Source organism: Rutidosis leptorrhynchoides, chromosome 6, assembly GCF_046630445.1.
Source record: "Rutidosis leptorrhynchoides isolate AG116_Rl617_1_P2 chromosome 6, CSIRO_AGI_Rlap_v1, whole genome shotgun sequence".
Classification (NCBI taxonomy): Eukaryota; Viridiplantae; Streptophyta; class Magnoliopsida; order Asterales; family Asteraceae; genus Rutidosis; species Rutidosis leptorrhynchoides.
In genome coordinates this window covers 359,123,030-359,145,639 of record NC_092338.1, presented here as the reverse complement: position 1 = coordinate 359,145,639, position 22,610 = coordinate 359,123,030, and the positions used below count along the sequence as shown (strand labels likewise).

At 33.0% G+C, this 22,610-nt stretch overlaps 1 protein-coding gene across 1 annotated transcript; it reads left to right on the top strand.

Moving 5' to 3' along the window:
- The first annotated feature begins 16,505 nt into the window (after positions 1 to 16,505).
- Positions 16,506 to 21,263, top strand: LOC139852418 (calcium-dependent protein kinase 8-like). Its single transcript, XM_071841708.1, has 9 exons — positions 16,506 to 16,744; positions 17,240 to 17,796; positions 18,049 to 18,172; positions 18,658 to 18,801; positions 18,984 to 19,136; positions 19,260 to 19,372; positions 19,721 to 19,888; positions 19,965 to 20,195; positions 20,819 to 21,263. Exons 2-9 carry the CDS (start codon positions 17,287 to 17,289, stop codon positions 20,972 to 20,974), a joined length of 1,599 nt encoding a protein of 532 aa, XP_071697809.1. The 5' UTR covers positions 16,506 to 16,744; positions 17,240 to 17,286; the 3' UTR covers positions 20,975 to 21,263.
- Positions 21,264 to 22,610: the final 1,347 nt, after the last annotated feature.

Genomic DNA, 22,610 nt, shown 5'->3' with positions numbered 1-22,610 from the left:
CTAGCTGCTTTAGATAATCTAATGATATCTTTTTCTTGGTGCCACTCATGTGAGTGGGAAGCAGTGTTATCAATAATTTTGTAAGCATCAGTTTCGGTTTTCTTCATAATAGAACCACCAGCTGCTATATCTATGTCTTTCCTTGTAGTGATGTCGCATCCTTGGTAGAATATTTGTACTATTTGACAGGTGTCTAAACCATGTTGCGGACATCCTCTTAACAACTTTCCATATCTTGTCCATGTCTCATATAGAGTTTCATTTGGCTTCTGTGTAAACGTAACAATTTCTGCTTGAAGTCTTACGGCTTTAGATGCAGGAAAGAATTGTTTAAGAAATTTGTCAACTAAAACATCCCATGTATCAATTGCCCCTTCAGGTAACGATTCCAACCAATCTTTGGCTTCTCCCTTTAAAGTCCAGGGAAATAACATGAGATATATCTGTTCATCCTCCACTTCTTGGATTTTAAATAGTGTGCAGATCCTATTAAAGGTACGTAGATGTTCATTTGGATCTTCCTTCGGCGCACCACTAAATTGGCATTGATTAGTCACCATGTGTAGAATTTGTCCTTTGATTTCATAATCTGGCGCATTAATGTCTGGATGAGTAATTGCGTGACCTTGGCCAGTGCGTTTAGCTCTCATTCGGTCTTCCATACTTAAAGGTTCCAGATTCTCCATAATTGAATTTGTTGAATCGAAATCACTAGAGGATTCTGATTTAATGGTTCGTTCCTCAACAATCTCTGTTTGAATGATTGGTGGTTCCGGAGGAAAGTTTAGTGGTTCAGGATCTACGAACCGTTCCTGAATATTCTCCGGATTCTCAATTGTGAGGTCGGTTTCAAAAAATGGATTATCGGAAATTTGAACTGAAGTACTTGGTCGACTGGATGACGATTCTAAAGAAAAATCAACGGCGGTTATATTTGCTAAATGTCTTGATCTAGTTACAGGTGGTGAACGTACAAAAGGTGGTGATCGTCTTGCTCGGTGCATTCACTGAATATCCTATTAGTTTTAAAAAAAGAAAGAAAAATTATAATAAGTTATCCAATCAATAGACTTTTCTGATTTTGCCCACGTTTCGAATAGCCAAAAGATGCAGCAGAGGGGCAGGATTCGTTTGGTCTCAATATAATTGAGGACTGTTTGGCTCCAATAACCCGATCCACGTACAAATCCAACTATTACTACGAACCAGAAAATTTTGATGTCTATCAATTTAACCACTCAAAATAAATTTTCGTAATTTTAAGAAATTTAGATAAGAAGTAGAATAAAAATCTATGTCCTAAAACTAGAATAGCGAGAAATAAGAAAGAAAAAGAGTTCGTCGAAAAAGGTCGAAAAAGGAAAATGGTTGAAAAATAAAAGGTGACGGAAAAATAAAAGAAACTTATAAAACTTAAAAATACTTGACTAACCTAACCTTATTACTACAACTAACTTAAAATTATAATCGCAAATTGAAATTACTAATTGGAATGATAATTGATACATAGGTAAAAGTCGTCTAAAAATATTAATGCTTACAAGAAAAACTAAATCCCAAATGGAAATAACTTAAAAAGAAACTAAAACTTAAAAAGGCGTCGCAAAATTCTAAAGTACCTAAATCTTAGTCTACAGAAAAAGCACTTAAGGAATTCTACGGCAAATTCTAAAAATCTAGAAATAAAAATAAATATGGCAAAAACTATGACTTAAAACTAAATACGAGCGAAAAATACAAAAATTACGCTAAAAGAGTACAAAATATAAAAATATACTAAAAATTGTAAAAAGTATAATTTTTATAAAAATATTATTTTTATATTATTTATTTTATAAAAATATTAATTTTAAAATTTAATTAAACTAAATAAACTAAATATATAAATTAAATAATAAAACTAAACTTAATTAATATTAAATATAAAACTAAATAGGGTTTCATAATTATAATAATAAATAATACCCGTAATTAATGCTGATTCAGGGCTACAGTTGGCGTGTCAGCAGGGCTCATGCGATCGCATGAGTCCTCAGTTGCCCAGCCATACGATCGCTTGGGCTAGGGTTTCGGGCCAAGAGCTGGGCTGCTACAGTGTTCGGGCCGAATTAATTATATTTTTTTTTCTGTTTTTGCTGTAAAATATAAAATATATTTATTAATTAAATAAAACTTATATTTTTACAAACTAAAAAAAAAATAGAAATAAATAAACTTTATAAAACTTAAATATTTATCAAACTCCTAAAAATATTTATATTTTTGTTTTTCTTTTTATATTTTCGAATATTTAAAACGTATTTTTATAAAAACGAATTTTAATAAAAGTAAACTAAAAATCTTTTTTTTTTTTTATATTAGCGTTGCGCTTCCGGCGTTTAAGAGTCTCCCCGGCATCGACGCCAAAAATACTTGATGTCGTGCGAGGTGTATATAAAATAGCTTATATTTTTGCAGAAAATACTATTAAATACGATACAATTTTACACAAGATATTTATTTATTTATAGAATGGATATACTTAAACCTTGCTACAACACTTATAGGCAGTGTACCTAATCGTACAGTAGTGTAGTTTTTAGTAAGTCCGGTTCGTTCCACGGGGAATCTTTTTAAACAAAGCTTAACGCTATATTAGTTTACTTTTATAAAAATACAAATATATATATATAAGTAATATTATTATTATAAAGGGGGGTTTTTACCGTTTAATGACCGGTTTGTCGATTTTAAAACTTTAGTCGCAGTTAAAACCAAATGTAAAATAATAAATAAATACAAGACTTAATTTAAAGCGTAAAGTAAATAACGATAATGAAAATGCGTAAAATGAAAGTGCGATAAAATAAACTTGCGATAATTAAAAAGTACAATAATTAAAAGTGCAATTAAATACAATAACAATAAAAATGCAATAATTAGAAGTGCAATTAAATATAAAATAAAGGAAATTAAATATGAAATAAAAGAATTATGCTTATTTAAACTTCCGTAATCATGATGTTTGACGTGTTGATTTTAGTTTTATGCCCATGGGTTAATTGTCCTTTGTCCTGGATTATTTAATATGTCCGTCTGGTTTTTGTCCATAACAGTCCATCAGTCATAAATATAAAGTGCGAGTGTCCTCGTCAAATTATCCTTATACCCGAAGTTAAATATTCCAACTAATTGGGGACTTAAACTGTAACAAGATTTTAATACTTTGTTTAATAATTACACCAGGATGTCGACTGAGTGTAACCCAAGGTTTTAATATTTTGTTATCAATTATACCAAGTGTCCTTGTACATAATTTCACCCCTGTTTTAATTATTCTAGTGGCTATTAATCCATTCCCGTGTCCGGTTAAATGAACGATTATTCGTACATATAAATACCCCGCCCATCGTGTCCGATTGAGTGTATATGGTAATTTATAGGGACGCCCAATTGTAAATCTTTATATTAACATTAACAAACTGTGACGATCGCTCCAAATCCATATGGACGAACACGTCATTCATTGATTTCATTGCGAGGTATTTGACCTCTATGTGATACATTTTGTAACATTGTATTCGTTTGAAAAGGTATTTCATAAATGAATATATAAATTCCAGGTTTTTAACATCTGATGATTCCTACGTATAGACAATCACCATTTAAATGGTTTACAATAATACATCTGTTGACAATACGGTCAAAATAAGATACATGGTAATGGTTTGGTGAATGCAAGTTTCTTGTATATAGCATGTATGACTCCAAGCACATATCTTGTATCACGTATAAGGAAACAGCGGAAGACTTCTAGAAACCTGAGAATAAACATGCTTCAAGTGTCAACACAAAGGTTGGTGAGTTCATAGTTTTAATATTACACATAATCCGTATATCAATGTGGATTACAAAAGTTCAGTTGTTTTATTCAAAACGTTTATCAATAGATTTTACATAAAAAGTGGATCACAAGATTTCAGTTATTTCATCCGAAACGTTTATCAATAGGTTTTACATAAAAGGTGGATCACAAGATTTCAGTTGTTTCATCCAGAAACGTTTATCAAAATATTCTACGAAATTGAGCACCCTGGTAACTAAACTTTAACGTTTATATAATTTGTACCCTTTGTATAATCATCTTAATAATACACGCAAACCAACGTGTACGCTTCTCAAATAGCATACGTCCGTTAAAAGGCTAGTGCTCTAGCTCGGACGGGGATGTCAAGCCCTATGGATCCATATACTACTACTCGCGCCCACCAGTTCTTATAACTGGCAGTTACTAGTTACTAAAGCTAAGGGATTTTCGGTTCAAACTCAGTGTAGAATTTAGTATGTACTTGTATCCATTGCGTTTAAAAATAAATTGCATGTATTCTTAGCCCAAAAATATAGATTGCGAAAACAATTAAAAAGGGAGCAAATGAAACTCACGCATATAAATATTGTATATCGGTTAATAAAGCATTTGCATGTATTCTCAGCCCAAAAATGTAGAGAGTAAAAGGGATCTTATGAAACTCACGCATATAAATATTGTATATCGGTTAATAAAGCATTTGCATGTATTCTCAGCCCAAAAATATTGAGAGAAAAAGGGTTCTTATGAAACTCACGCATATAAATATTGTATATCGGTTAATAAAGCATTTGCATGTATTCTCAGCCCAAAAATATTGAGAGAAAAAGGGTTCTTATGAAACTCACAGTTTAATATTGATATACAATATTGCAGGAAAGCACGTAGACGCATCGGAGATGATAAACACGAGGTTTGATTCACAAAAATACCCCCGAACATTACCCATAATTTCCTTGGCAATAACCCATATTTTCCTTAGCTCTAGCTCGCTCGGAAACTCGTTTTGAAAATTACTTGGACAGCACTCCGTCGTAATATTTTATGTACATTATTATTTTTGTATCGCAAAAATAATAACACTAATAATAAAAATAATAAGATTAATAATAATCTTATTAATAATAATAATAATAATAATAATAATAATAAAATAAATAAATACGAAGTAAAAATAATATTTATGTGTCATTTATCTGGCCAAAACTCGAGAATTTATAGCATGTGGCCTGAAATCTGGAGTCATGCGACTCGCATGGAAATGGCCTTCTGGCCATGCGACTCGCATGAGGACCAGGGACAGCTCACATTGTTTTGGCTCCTAGCTTGTCGACATAATTAAATATTAATATAATATATATAATTTAAATAATTAATTATATATTATATTAAATTCACGTGCATAGTTGACTTGTAATTTTTGTTCCGATAAGTCGTACGTCATCACTCGACTTATGTCCCGGTTCTGGTTTTTCGAATGTCCTTTCGTACGCTGAGAAAACTTACATTTTACGTTTCGTGACACGTACCTTTGTCAAGATATAGCCTTAAGTTAACCATAAACTATACCACTCATAGTATATCTTAAACTTTCGAGTATTTTGGTCATTTACTTCTATAAATCATCGTCTCGTTATTTGTTAAAAATACATTTTAAAATAGTGTTTTACTGTAGCAAAGTTACTGTAGCAAAGTAGCAATTCACTGTAGCAAAGTCAATTTCACTGTAGCAAATAGTGATTTTTGAAAACACTGTAGCATTTTGAGTAATGTGGCAATTTGAAAACACTGTAACAAATTAGTGTTTAACTGGTTCATCTTAAACGCTTTAGTTAACTTATCTAAATATCAATTGAATCAATAAACGAATGTTACTATCGTTTATTATATATATGTATATATCTTTTTAATATACATAAATCAGTTTTTAAATACACATTGGACGTTATTTATAAATAAATTTTAATAATAAATATTTCAACTTATCATATACATTCAAATAGATATTTAAACCAATAAGTTTAATGTACGGTATCAAACAATTAATACATTGTTACCTTTTCATGTTATAGTATATATGTATATTTTTACATATAATTGTTCGCGAATCGTCGAAAACAACCGAAGGTATTTAAATATATAAAAGTAATTCAAAAATTTTGAGATTCAGTTTTACAGACTTTGCTTATCGTGTCGGAAATGTTAATCATACAAAGATTAAGTTTAAATTTAGTCGAAATTTCTGGGTCATCACAGTACCTACCCGTTAAAGAAATTTCGTCCCGAAATTTGAGTGAGGTCGTCATGGCTAACAATAAAAATGTTTTCATGACGAATATGAGTTGATAAATAGAATTTTATTACCGTTGAGTAATATGGATAAAACAATCCAATTACTCGAAGCGTATAAGAGAAGTTATCGTAATAGAGTGAAATGGAGAATAGAGATTCGTCTTAACTCTTGACGTATTAACGATTGATTTCCATAATTTAAGGAATAGAAAATCTTCATAATCTAAATAAGATTTGATTCTTCGGAATTTAAGGAAATTAAGATTTCTTTTGATTAAATGCGTAATTTGCTTCGATTGCTATGTTTGATATTTCGCTATAAATTGACCTCTTCCGTTTCATTATTTTCATCACTCTTACATCTTCTTCCTCATTTCCTATTTTCAAAAGATTGTAAAAAAATGCTTCATCCAGTTCTGATTCTTGATATACTCCTAACTTTCATATCTGTCATTCTTCTTTTTCATCTACCACCGGAGGAAGTTATTTTCTTCTACCATTACCTTGGGGTTATAGTATTTTTCATTCTCCCGTGTCTTTATATTGCTATACGCATTAATATACACGGTTTGTAATTTCTGGGTAGTTGTTGGGTTTTATATCTTCCCTTATATTTCGATGTCTCTGCTTCTGTCTTTCCATAATTATTGACATCCACAGTCAATACTCTCTCCAATTTACTTATATATACTCTCATTGATATTTTGAAGCTTCATGCTTTTGTTTTATCTTCCCGACTTTAAATCAAGCGAATAATGGTCCAGAATTCGTAGGTATGAATTTCGGAATGAACATAATTAATGTTTTAAAAAAAAAAAACGGTAATAGCACAATCTGACTTGTCAAATTACCAGAATACCTCGAAAAAGACCGAATCATTAAGAAAATATTTTCTTGATAGTTTAGAGGTTAAATAGAACGAAAGAGTTATGTAATATGGTTTATGATGAGGGTATGATCTGTGAACCTTTATCACGTTCCATTAGAAACTCAGCATGACTTACTGTAATATAATCACGTTGATCAAGTGTCATTATATTATACTAATTCATGCTTCAGTTCCCAACACTACTTCAAAACATTCAAATTTTAAACTTGAAGGTTTCAGAATTTAGAAACTAAAATAGTTTCTTTTATGATGTAATACAGATAGCGCGAAGAGATGAATGATTTCAGATAAGAATGCTTATGAAAATATCTTCAGAAATATCGAGGATATTTAAAAGATACGATGATATCTTAGAATTTCTAATATCGAAGAATGATGAAGAAGATTTGTTCGTAACGGATTTTGAGTTAGTAGCAAGGTATTCGTTAATGACTTCAGCAGATACTGAATCATTTGTATTCTTTGAAGGCAGGTTTAGTCTTTGTAATTTATCCACAGCCCTCCTTCATACTTTGCTCAATCCGTTTTCCAGTTTCAAACCTTCTTTTTTTTCTCAGCTTTACCATCATATTATTCTTTATCATCAAACTTTTGACTGTTAAGGTCGTTTACAGTTTTTGCTGCTTCATCAGCATTGTTCTAATTTCAGAGAACTAGTTTCATAGTTTGGGGTGTTTTTCAAAAACTTCACATTCGAAGTATGTAATTCGAGGAGGTAGACGTTATATGTACACATATAACTATTGGCGTAGACGTGCTGCAAGATTTCAAAATACTGATTGCAAATTCCCGATAGTTGGAATGGCAACTATTGTTACAAGATGTGGATGAGTACATGATAGGGTTTCAATGTATATATAGTGATTTACGGAGAGTTTCAAATAGCAGAGTGACGGAGTCGCTGGTACATTTACTGCTAATATGGTGGAACATAAAAGGTTCCCCAGTAACAAAAACGTATATGCCAAAGTTATAAGTCTGAAAGGTCGTCGTTGACTAGTTGAATGGGTGATAATACTGGATACTTTTTAAAAAGGAATTGCAAGGTTATTTTCAGTAATGATAATGCCGAAGGATTTATCACAGATACGTGTTAAAGTTTTACTTAGGTTTCGAGAGCTTTCCAGATATATGATTATAATTACAAATCTTTCTTCTCGTAGATATCGTGTAGTTGGTTTGTCTTCTCGTTTGTTCATTAGTTGAAGTGTTTCCAAGAATTTCGATGGGTTTGAACGCAAAATGTAATCATATGATGTTCTAGTACTGTTCTGAATTCAAAGCATGGTTTTCGAAGCATGGTTTTGAAAGATGTAGGAATCTAAGAGTGATGTTTTTCGTTTAATCTTGACTTGGATTCTGATCAATCGAAATCAGAATATGAAATTGAATGAAAATGGTTATTCTGCGATGAACAGATACGTATATCTATAGGTTTGAGCAGTATAGTTAATGATTGCTGAATCAGAATTGAAGAATGTATAGTGTAACATATTAATGTGGAATTTATATATTTCTAGGGTATTACCTACCCGTTAAAATATTCTCATCATTAACAGTTTGTACAAAAGGATTTTCAATTACAATCTTTATGAAAATATATGTATGTATATTTCCTTCAGATGTAATATAGATTTAATGAGTTATTAAACTCATTTGGTTTTCGGTTAGAACTAGAAACGAATAATCTCTTCTATATTAAAGATTACATAATCGTCGCAGGATATTTCTCCAATGAAGTTATGAATTAATACTTCATCTTTTATGGTTATTAGTATTCTTCGGTGCCTACGGTGCGTATGAGGTTGATACTCGTGGGACAGATTGTGAGGTTAAGGTTTACGGTGTGGATGTTGTTGTTGGTGGTACTGGTACTGTTGTTGGTTGTGCTGCTGGTTCTGGTGGTGCTACCGGTGCTGCCTGTGATGCCTGCAAATTGTGCATCATATTCTCCAAAGCCACAACTCGAGCGCGAAGCTCGTTAACTTCTTCTATTATTCCGGGATGATTGGCGGTTGGTACGAGAGGATGAATAAATTTTAAAATTCTAGTTATCATATAATCGTTGCGAAATATCCTGGAAATTAGGGTAAAGATAGTGTTTCGAACGGGTTCGCCGGTAAGTGCCTCAGGTTCCTCACCAAGAGGTGAATTCGGTTGGTGGAAAGGATCGCCTTCCTCTTGTCTCCATCGATTAAGTTGATTACGAACCCATCCCCAATTCATCCAGAATTGGTGGTGACTGATTGGTTGATTCATTCCGGTTACACTGCTTTCGGAACTCAGGTGGAAACTCATATCGGAATCCGAAGAACCCGAATTACTTGCAGAATTCATCTTACACGGTTAGATAAATAATTTTCGATGTAAAATGATTTTCGGATATCGGATGATATTCTAATTACATAGGATACCTTTATATAGTACAAAGGATCCGCGAATTAAGGAGAAACTTTCGGAAACTGTCAAGTAAAGGTAACAGTAACAGATACGCTAAGATATTCATTTTGTCTATACACTAGTCATGCAATCCATGCAATAAGGTGTGTCTAGACTACAAATGATAAGCAGGTAATTTTCCACACAAGGAATGATAAGCAGGTAATTTCTAACAAAAAAATTATAAGCAACAAATTTTATCATGCAGACATGGTCGAAGTCCAGACTCACTAATGTATCCTAACAATAACCGGTTAGACACACTAATGCAAATTCTGGTTCGCTAAGACCAACGCTCTGATACCAACTGTGACGATCGCTCCAAATCCATATGGACGAACACGTCATTCATTGATTTCATTGCGAGGTATTTGACCTCTATGTGATACATTTTGTAACATTGTATTCGTTTGAAAAGGTATTTCATAAATGAATATATAAATTCCAGGTTTTTAACATCTGATGATTCCTACGTATAGACAATCACCATTTAAATGGTTTACAATAATACATCTGTTGACAATACGGTCAAAATAAGATACATGGTAATGGTTTGGTGAATGCAAGTTTCTTGTATATAGCATGTATGACTCCAAGCACATATCTTGTATCACGTATAAGGAAACAGCGGAAGACTTCTAGAAACCTGAGAATAAACATGCTTCAAGTGTCAACACAAAGGTTGGTGAGTTCATAGTTTTAATATTACACATAATCCGTATATCAATGTGGATTACAAAAGTTCAGTTGTTTTATTCAAAACGTTTATCAATAGATTTTACATAAAAGGTGGATCACAAGATTTCAGTTATTTCATCCGAAACGTTTATCAATAGGTTTTACATAAAAGGTGGATCACAAGATTTCAGTTGTTTCATCCAGAAACGTTTATCAAAATATTCTACGAAATTGAGCACCCTGGTAACTAAACTTTAACGTTTATATAATTTGTACCCTTTGTATAATCATCTTAATAATACACGCAAACCAACGTGTACGCTTCTCAAATAGCATACGTCCGTTAAAAGGCTAGTGCTCTAGCTCGGACGGGGATGTCAAGCCCTATGGATCCATATACTACTACTCGCGCCCACCAGTTCTTATAACTGGCAGTTACTAGTTACTAAAGCTAATGGATTTTCGGTTCAAACTCAGTGTAGAATTTAGTATGTACTTGTATCCATTGCGTTTAAAAATAAATTGCATGTATTCTTAGCCCAAAAATATAGATTGCGAAAACAATTAAAAAGGGAGCAAATGAAACTCACGCATATAAATATTGTATATCGGTTAATAAAGCATTTGCATGTATTCTCAGCCCAAAAATGTAGAGAGTAAAAGGGATCTTATGAAACTCACGCATATAAATATTGTATATCGGTTAATAAAGCATTTGCATGTATTCTCAGCCCAAAAATATTGAGAGAAAAAGGGTTCTTATGAAACTCACGCATATAAATATTGTATATCGGTTAATAAAGCATTTGCATGTATTCTCAGCCCAAAAATATTGAGAGAAAAAGGGTTCTTATGAAACTCACAGTTTAATATTGATATACAATATTGCAGGAAAGCACGTAGACGCATCGGAGATGATAAACACGAGGTTTGATTCACAAAAATACCCCCGAACATTACCCATAATTTCCTTGGCAATAACCCATATTTTCCTTAGCTCTAGCTCGCTCGGAAACTCGTTTTGAAAATTACTTGGACAGCACTCCGTCGTAATATTTTATGTACATTATTATTTTTGTATCGCAAAAATAATAACACTAATAATAAAAATAATAAGATTAATAATAATCTTATTAATAATAATAATAATAATAATAATAATAATAAAATAAATAAATACGAAGTAAAAATAATATTTATGTGTCATTTATCTGGCCAAAACTCGAGAATTTATAGCATGTGGCCTGAAATCTGGAGTCATGCGACTCGCATGGAAATGGCCTTCTGGCCATGCGACTCGCATGAGGACCAGGGACAGCTCACATTGTTTTGGCTCCTAGCTTGTCGACATAATTAAATATTAATATAATATATATAATTTAAATAATTAATTATATATTATATTAAATTCACGTGCATAGTTGACTTGTAATTTTTGTTCCGATAAGTCGTACGTCATCACTCGACTTATGTCCCGGTTCTGGTTTTTCGAATGTCCTTTCGTACGCTGAGAAAACTTGCATTTTACGTTTCGTGACACGTACCTTTGTCAAGATATAGCCTTAAGTTAACCATAAACTATACCACTCATAGTATATCTTAAACTTTCGAGTATTTTGGTCATTTACTTCTATAAATCATCGTCTCGTTATTTGTTAAAAATACATTTTAAAATAGTGTTTTACTGTAGCAAAGTTACTGTAGCAAAGTAGCAATTCACTGTAGCAAAGTCAATTTCACTGTAGCAAATAGTGATTTTCGAAAACACTGTAGCATTTTGAGTAATGTGGCAATTTGAAAACACTGTAACAAATTAGTGTTTAACTGGTTCATCTTAAACGCTTTAGTTAACTTATCTAAATATCAATTGAATCAATAAACGAATGTTACTATCGTTTATTATATATATGTATATATCTTTTTAATATACATAAATCAGTTTTTAAATACACATTGGACGTTATTTATAAATAAATTTTAATAATAAATATTTCAACTTATCATATACATTCAAATAGATATTTAAACCAATAAGTTTAATGTACGGTATCAAACAATTAATACATTGTTACCTTTTCATGTTATAGTATATATGTATATTTTTACATATAATTGTTCGCGAATCGTCGAAAACAACCGAAGGTATTTAAATATATAAAAGTAATTCAAAAATTTTGAGATTCAGTTTTACAGACTTTGCTTATCGTGTCGGAAATGTTAATCATACAAAGATTAAGTTTAAATTTAGTCGAAATTTCTGGGTCATCACACAAACTATCATTTAGTTAAACAAATATAAAGCCCATTAATAGCCCATAGTCTAATTTCCACAAGTGTCGTTCTTTTGTCCAAACCCCAATTATGGTACAAAGCCCAATTACCCAATTTTAGTAATTAGCCCAACATCATGATTACTTCGTTTTAAATAAGCATAATAATAACTTAGCTACGAGACATTAATGTAAAAAGGTTGAACATAACTTACAATGATTAAAAATAGCGTAGCGTTACACGGACAGAATTTCGACTTACACCCTTACAATATTCGCTAACATACCCTTATTATTAGGATTAAAATTAAAATTAAAATATAAATTATATATATATATTTTACGTATATATGAGAGAAGAGAGAAAGATGGATGGATCTTTTTGGTGCACCAAAGCTCGATTTTTATAGGCATGTGGGCTGGAACTGGGGCTCATGCGATCGCATGGATTTATGCCTTCCAGGCCATGCGATCGCATGGCCAGCTGGGGAGGCTCATTTTTGGTTGTTTTCTTCTGCCGACGGTTTTATAAATAATATAATATATTAAATAATTATAAGAATTATTTAAATATTATATTATATTTATGTGCATAGTTGACTTGTAATTTTTAGTCCGTTGCGTCGAGTGTTGAGAGTTGACTCATGTCCCGGTTCCGGATTTTCGAACGTCCTTGCGTATAATTTAATATCTTGTACTTTGCGTTTTGAATCTTGTACTCTTGTAATTTCGAGACGTTTCTTATCAATAATTGGAACCTCTTTGATTGTATTTTGTACTTTTGAGCTTTTTGGTCGTTTGCGTCTTCAATTCGTCGAATCTGTCTTTTGTCTTCACCTTTTATTATTTAAACGAATATCACTTGTAAATAGAACAATTGCAACTAAAAGCTTGTCTTTCTTGAGGAATAATGCTATGAAATATATGTTCATTTTTAGCATTATCAAATACCAACACAACCAGCTTTCTCTCTTTCTTGTTTCTCACTTTCAGTTTCTTCTTCGGTCTTAGGCATTCTAACAACATTAGCATGATTTTCATCATCAGCAAATACTGTCCAATCACAACCTTCGTCTGAATATGTTGCAATTAAGCCTTTTACTTTATCATTTCTGGTAGTATCACTGATCGTTGTTTCAACTGGCACATTAACTTTTGTCTTATTATACTGATTGTGAAATGGATTGTGAAAACCAGTTTTCTGTGGCCTGGTACATGTTCTTTTGAAGTGTCCTAATTCATTGCAATTAAAACATCTCACTTTTGACATATCAAAACCTAACTTAGTATCTCTAGTAACACCTAAGCTCTGTTGACCTGTTCTTTTCAGAAACTTCTTCGCTCTTCTAATCACACTATCCATAGCCCAGAGGATATCCATCTTCTCAAGTTCATCCTCGTCAATCTGCTCATAATCTTCTGCTTCTGAATGAGCATTACCAATTTGACCACCAACCATTTCATTATAAGAATTAACTACCAAAGCAACTAAAGCCATATCTTCCTCTACAATTGCAAGGGGCCTAGTTCTTAGATTCTCAGTGTTGAGAACTACAGTTTTTGGCTCCTGTCTAATAGTGGACTGACTTGTACTAATAGGCTTATTTACTTGGGTTTGAAACATCACATTTTGAGCAGGTTGTGATCTATTTACAGCACTATCACTAGAAACAAAAGCTGTTTGCAAGGGAGCATGAACATTACTCAATCCAGAAGCACCTGCTTTGTAGATTATAGGACTCTGCTGACCCTCAAGGCGTTTCTTCTTGGTTTCCATATCCAAGTCCTTTACCATCAACTTTGATGTGAATTTATCTAGGGTAAGTGTTTCACCAGCAGACAAAGCTTTGTCTTCTACCTGTTCAATAAATACATCCCACTTGTGTGGTAAACCATCTGTTAATTGTTTGATAGCTTCCTGTTCTGTAACTTCTACACCTAAGTTACCCAATTCAGAGACAAGATGACGATAACGAATGATTGTCTCCTTTAACGTTTCATGACTTAGAGCAGCAAACCTTTTCCATTCACTTTTGATTACTTTAGCTTTCTTTTCACGATATGCCTTATTTCCTTCTACACCTATCCTAATAGCATTCCAAAGAGAATATGATGTTAAGTGCATCTGATATTGATGATAAATATCACCATCTAAACCCTGAGTCAATTGAGCATAACATCTATATTCTAAGGCATATGTTTCTTTTTCGATCACGCTATAATCTTCATACTTTTTACCATTACCATCAGTACCTAAAGGCTCTTTATATTCATGTTGTATCAAATCCCACATTCTAGGATCAAAGCCTCTAATGTAATTCAAAAACCTAGACCTCCATCTAATGTAATCATTTGTATTATCAAGTCTAGGAGCACGATTGGCACTGCCTGATTCACTATCAGATAGTAAAATATTTTGAACGCCGGAAGTAATTGCCATTGCCTGATCAGACATCGTTAAAATTAATTAAGGTTGAATCTGATCCAAAGTCGGTCGATTGAATGACATTCGGTCGATGAACAGTTACAGTCGGTCGACTGTCAATGGTTAATCGGTCAAAGTTCTGTTTACATTAAGTCAGATGGTATTACTTTTCTCAATCGGTCGATGTTACTTCAATCGGTCGGTTTAGAGTTTAGCTCGGTCGGTTTAGAACTAAAGTCGATCGGTTTTCAGACAATCGGTCGAACTAATGACAATCGGTCGAAATAATGACAATCGGTCGAAATAATCTAAAATCGGTCGATTGACACCTAAGTCGGTCGAATGTGATTTCTCAAAACTAGAATCCAAAAATTCAGGTTTTTGACTTCTAAACGATTTCAAGCTCAATTTTCGAACTAAAACCACTGACCAACACCTTAAACAACTTAGAATGACTTCTGTAAACACTCTAAAGCAATTAAAACCAAAAGTTTAACGTAAAAGTATGCAAAATTCAATCCAAAACCAATTTTGACCCAAAAATATAACAAGAACTCGTTTAAAACAATTGATTCAGCAAGCCAATGCTCTGATACCACTTTGTAGACGCCGGGAGAGGACCTTAGAATCAACCTAACACGATCTAGAGGCGGAATAACACTAGAACGAGCTTAAACGAATATCTATTGATTTTCGGGTTCGTACGAGTCAAACCAAGATTAGATCTTGATAAACACGAAGCCTAGACTGACATTCTGTGGTATTTGGACATGAAGATTGAATGAGGCCGGACTTGGAACTGTTTGTATGTGTGAAATGTGTAGAGTGATTAACCAAATTAGTGGAGATTAACTTGGCTTAAATATCCCAGACCTTATGTCGGTCGACTGTGGTTGACAGTCGGTCGACTGACTATGTCAGTCGGCCGACTGTCGAGTAACATTACACATTACATTTAAACGTTTACAAATATATAAAGTAACAAATCGACAATCAACGTTTAACAATATTACATGTTACTACATGATCGAATAAAATATTAAAGTTCATGAAACTAGGGATTACAAAATATGCACTAACAGTTATATATGCTTTTTCCAAGTGGATGATCAAATATATGTATCAAGATGATAGCATGCACATTTAACCATCACTAAGTGTGTGGGAAGAGCCATGAGATCCTTGCAAGATGCCTTAGGTGTTTGTAACAGCCCGAGTACAACTCGTAGTGGATATTGTCCGCTTTGCCCCGACGCACGGTGGCTCACGGTTTTTGCTTCTCGGAACTCACCCTCAAAACGCGTCCACTAGAGGAGGTATCCACACCCTTATAAGGGGTGTTTCGTTCTCCTCCCCACCGATGTGGGATGAGTTCTCACAGTGTTGGTCAGTGAAGATTTTTTTTGTATCCACACCCTTATAAGGGGTGTTTCGTTCTCCTCCCCACCGATGTGGGATGAGTTCTCATAGTGTTGGTCAGTGAAGATTTTTTTATCACTTTAGTAAAATAAAAGTAATGCGAGGGAATATAAATTGTTGTAATGTAAATGGACCAATAAATACAAATTTTTTAGATACTAATTTGTTTAAGTAAATTTCTTTATTTAACTAGTATAAAAGCCAAATTCCATTTAGAACAAACAAATTTCTTTTGATTACAAGAGGACAAGGGAGGGAAACAGAGACAGGAGATAAACAAAGAGAAACTGAGAAGGGATTTTGGAGAGGAAAAAGTGATCAATCTTTTTGACTCTCCAATTCTCTCAATATCATAAACATCTAGTGCATTATGATTCCAAACCCTTGTTCAATTATCATTATTTAAATTCAATACCCTTTTGTTATTAAGGCATTCATCATCTCCCAAACCTTGTGATAAAAGTTTCAATATTTTTGTGACAAGGGTATGTATCTTCACATAATCTCTATTTATATTTATATTTGGTTCTCTTTATGATAATGCAATTTTGGGATTATATGTGTTTAAAGATGTGTATATTCTTGAAATATTGAAAATTTTGCAGCTTCCTCTTATGGGTTTGATTATGTTAATGTGATATGATAATTTATTGATTCTGTAGTTAAATTTGTTATAATTCTTATATATGAGATATGATAATGTTTCTGTGAAGCTGTTTTCTTGATTGCAACATGGGTTTTAATTACCGCTTCATTTTAAATGTACATATATAAAAATATAAATATCTAAAATAAAAAATAAATAAGCCTGTTTTAATTTATATATTAGTGTATCTTTGCATTGAACAAAGTTTGAATCTTTTCTATTACATGTGAAATGAACTTTGATATCTGTATCATGTTGTTTATATTTGATGATAAAATCTTATAATGAAGCTATATGACTATACATTTTGTTCTTTCTTGTTTCTTGTAATCAGATTATTAGTACAGGACATACACAAATTAGATTTGATCAATTTTCATCATGGGAAATTGCTGTGTTAAGCCCGGTAATTCGGCTAAGAAGAAGAAAAGAAGAAATAAGAACCCGAATCCTTTCTCAGTCACCTATCACACCCAATCACAATCTCAAAATAATGGACACACTTTCTCTGTTTTAACCGATCCTACGGGACATGACATCACACAATGCTACAATATCGGTCGCGAGCTTGGTAGGGGAGAATTTGGAGTAACTTACTTGTGCACGGATTTAAAAACCGGCGTAAAATTTGCCTGCAAATCAATATCGAAAAGGAAACTTAGAACTGCAGTTGATATTGAGGATGTCAGAAGAGAAGTCGAAATTATGAGACATTTGCCTAAACATCTAAATATTGTGACACTAAGAGATACTTATGAAGATGATAATGCTGTGAATATTGTGATGGAGTTATGTGAAGGTGGAGAATTGTTTGATCGAATTGTGGCAAGAGGACATTATACAGAACGAGCTGCTGCTTCGATTATGCGGACGATTGTGGAAATTGTTCAGGTTTTATTAATTAAAGGATTTTGCTAACGACAGTCGTTAGGGTTATCGTTAACGCGCTTTAAATAGTTTTACATTCATGTAACTGCCACCACTAAATCAATAAGTAACTGTTATGTACAACTATTTAAAGCGCGTTAACCACAACCCTAAACGCCGTCGTTAGCAAAATCCTTATGTATAAAGTGTTTCAAATTTGAATTATTTATGAATTTTATAATTCTTTTTGTTGACTTTAGTTTATGTGGATTATAGATGTGCCATAGTCATGGAGTTATGCATCGTGATCTCAAACCGGAAAATTTTCTTTTTGGAAATAAGAAAGAAACCGCTCCTCTAAAGGCTATAGATTTCGGTCTCTCCATTTTCTTTAAACCGGGTATGTTTAGTAAAGCTGATTAATATGTCGTGTAGAACATTTGTGATCATGTAAGCTTTATGAACTAAATATTGTACTCCATGCATCTCAATTTAATAGTTCACGTTTCCTTTATAGGGTGTTCAAATTAATAGTCCACTTCCAAAAATAGATATGAATAATGTGGTGAATTTCTTTTATATCCTTTCTTTATGCATGTAAAACAGGTAAAGAGTAAAACTGTAAATTAAATATACAATGTGATAATTGTGACAATAATATTTCTTAACCTGTGTGGACTATTAAATTGGGACGGAGGAGTACATGTAGGGAGATGAATCATGAACAATTTGAAAATGTCATAAATGTCTTGTTAGAAAATGTGTCACGTGCCTAACATGTAGGCCTAAAGATATGCCCGGAAACTTGATAGTTATGCATATGTTTAGGCCTATGCACATTGGATTCATCTGGTCTACAATTTACGTACGAGATTATGTTTTCAGGGGAGATCTTTAATGAGATAGTCGGAAGTCCTTATTATATGGCCCCGGAAGTTCTAAAACGCAACTATGGTCCCGAGGTTGATGTCTGGAGCGCAGGGGTTATCTTGTACATTTTGCTTTGTGGTGTTCCGCCTTTTTGGGCAGGTCTGCTTGCTTATTTTACTTGTTTACATTGATTTTAGTTTCATAACATTTTTTATAATTTGCATTTGTAAGCATAACTTCAGATCATTGTGACTGCAATAAACATAAACATGTAATATAATTGAAATGACAAATATGAATTTTCTGTGAACTCTGTTCATGTTGGATTATTTTCCCCATAGAAACTGAACAAGGTGTGGCACGAGCAATTATTCGCTCGGTTATTAATTTCAAAAGAGATCCATGGCCTAAAATATCCGACAACGCAAAGGATCTTGTGAAGAAAATGCTTGATCCAGATCCAAAACGTCGGCTTACAGCTCAACAAGTTCTTGGTAATGTTCCATTATATAGGTACTGTTATGTTTAAAGGCGTTTTCTTGTATTACGTGCTGACTAATTTTTTTTTTTTTTTGTTTTTTTTTTTTTTTTTTTGCATTTTCATATTACAATTGCAGACCACCCCTGGTTATCAAATTCAAAAAATGCTCCAAATGTTCCATTGGGAGACGTTAAGTCGAGACTTAAACAGTTCTCAATGATGAACAAGCTCAAGAAACAAGCTTTGAGAGTAAAGTTTATGATCTATTTATGTATTAGTTTTCACAACAATCTATTTATCTATACTTCTATACATATAATGAAAACATACTTCTTATAAGCTGAAACTCCATGCAAATTTAATCTTGAACGCATAATATTTAATTGTAAAATAGAAAAAAAAAATGGATTTTGCTAACGACAGCCATCAGGGCTGCTGATAACATGCATTAAGTCATTGTACATGGGGTTACTAGTCAATCTATTATGACGGTTATCAAAATGGAAAATATCTTGAAACGTGTTACCGACAGTCCTAAGGGTTGTCTTTAGCAAAATCCATAAAAAAATTCATAATAATGTATGGTGATATATGCAGGTCGTGGCGGAGCATTTATCAGTAGATGAAGTGGCTGGGATAAAGGAAGATTTTCATATGATAGATACAGAAAACAGAGGAAAGATTAATCTTGAACAACTGCGGATCGGTTTAAATAAACTTGGCCATCAAGTAAATGATACAGATCTTCAACGATTAATGGAATCTGTATGTACTAATCAAGATTTTCTATTAAATTAATCATGATTTTTGTTGCTATTAATTTGGAATCTTTGTTTTATAGGCTGATGCTGATAGAGATGGGACCCTCGACTTCGGGGAATTTGTGGCTGTCGTTTTGCATCTTAAGAGAATGTCGAACGATGAGCACCTACATAAAGCGTTTGAGTTCTTTGATAAAAACCATAACGGTTATATAGAAGTTGAAGAGATTCGTCAAGCTTTAAATGATGAAGGTGAAATCACTAATGATGAAGTAATCAATGCAATTATGCATGATGTTGACACAGATAAGGTTTGTGTATGTGTTTGCACATTCATTAGAGGTGCCAAAATGGGCGGGTCGGGTAATATGAAAAATGGATTAGAAATAAAACGGGTCATCCTAGGTAACGATCAGATTGTTTACGAGTCACTTTTTTGAAAAGTTTATACCCTGTATTATTTTTTTTTTTTTTGTAATGATTTGTTAATGTGTCAAATATGATATACACACTATATTATTTGGGATTTTTTTAACGACGGCTTTTAGTGTTTGCCCCTGCTGACAATGAAAAATTTATTAAATTTTTACACCGCCCCGTCTGTACCCGAGTTCAAGTTCCGCCACTGTACATAGCGGTTATTATTATTTTTAGGGTGGCGATTATCAAGATACACAACAATCTTAAGTCTGTTTTCCATCCCCCTAAGGGCTATTGACGTTAGAAAAGTCTAAATATTGAAATTGTTATTATTATTATTATTATTATTATTATTATTTTTTTTTTTTTTTTTTGTAAATTGACTTGATAATTTTTATGGTTAACAAATACAATTTGGCCTAACATTTGACCTTTTCTTCAACTTTAGTGGTTTTTTTTTTTACCTGTGTGACGCGTTATAGATATATAATCACTAGTGATCCAATATTTTTAGGACGGGTGCATAAGTTATGAAGAATTCACTACAATGATGAGGGCGGGTACAGATTGGAGAAAAGCGTCTAGGCAATATTCTCGAGAACGATTTAATAATCTTAGCTCGAAGTTGATGAAAGATGGTTCGTTAGAGATAGTGGCTGAGGACTGTTGAAGTTAATATCTTGTTTATATGAAAGAATGGAAGACTGAATGCAGGATCAAATGGAAATTTACCATTTATGTATTAAAAAACAGGGGTGGGGTATTGTTAACATTTTTTTTTTGTTTTTTTTGTTTTGTTTTGTTTTGTTCTGTTGTTGTTTGGTTAGAATGGATTTGAATGCATATGTATAAGATACAGTTGTAAATAATGTTTGAGTAGGACCATAAATCATTATTGTTGTTGGGGTAGCTTGCTATGGTGAGTTTGTAGCCTGATTTTTTGTGTCTTCCATGTTGGGATGCATCAATGAAATATATGAAAATTTGTATTTTTTATTAGTAATTATTAATTTCAACTCAAACATTTGAGTGTTTTCCTGTACCCTAGCTAGCCTTCATTCTTTGAATTCCAATCTAAAAGTGGTCACAATTGCACCATAAAGCTGAGCCACATCAAAGATCGATCCACGAATTAGAAGATGAGTTGTGAAACCAATCCATTTCAAGCTAGTTCTTTACAAAAGAATTTTTTATAAAAATAAAATCTTAATGGACAAAACTTATATACAAATACAAATGTATATGAAAACTCAACGGACAAAGTAATTTATTTAAAAGCCAGAATCTCAGTTTTTGACTTTGCTAACTTAAGATAAATTACTGACCTTGTGATTGAAACTGAAAAAAATATTTCATTTTGTTAATTGATTATTAAAGTTTGTTTTGATTTTGTTGCTTACTATTGCAATGATCGAGATGTGCTTTTTGACGATGAAGTTTTAAAATCATATTTTCTTAATTGAATGAAATGAATGAATGAATGATAAGTTTTTCCATCACACTCAGATCATAATACACAAAACTCTTAAAATATTCATTCTAAACTTTTTCCTTTAGCATTGCGGATCATTTTGTTAGAGAGAATAGTAAAGGGCGTAATATTATTGTGTATCATTATAGATGCAGGTTACATATAAATAGGATTAAGCAAGTACTCAACCCTAGTAGACTAGATAAGTAAACGGGCCCTTATAGAACACGGGCTAAATAATCCAATACATATAAACATAAACAATATCCATTTAACATCCCCCCGCAGTTGTAGCGGGAGCTCGGCGAACGCTTAAACTGGATCGAAACTCATCAAAAAGAGCAGTAGGTAGGCCTTTGGTGAAGATGTCTGCAAACTGATACCGAGAAGGAACATGAAGGACACGAACATGACCCTTAAGGACAAGATCACGGACAAAATGGATGTCAATCTCAATGTGTTTGGTGCGCTGATGTTGCACCGGGTTGCCAGACATGTAAACAGCACTAACGTTGTCACAGTAGACAAGAGTAGCAGATGAAAGCGGGCAATGGAGCTCACGTAGAAGATTACGAATCCAGCATGTCTCTACAACGGCGTTTGCAATGCCGCGGTATTCAGCTTCGGCACTGGAGCGTGACGGAGTCTGTTGCCGTTTAGAGGACCAAGATAAAAGATTATTACCCAAAATACACAGTATCCAGATGTAGAGCGGCGAGTAGAGGGACAACCAGCCCAATCAGCATCAGAATAAGCAACCAATGAGCAAGTGCTAGATGAAAATAGCTGTAGACCAAGATCCAGAGTGCCCTGGACATAGCGAATGATCCTTCGG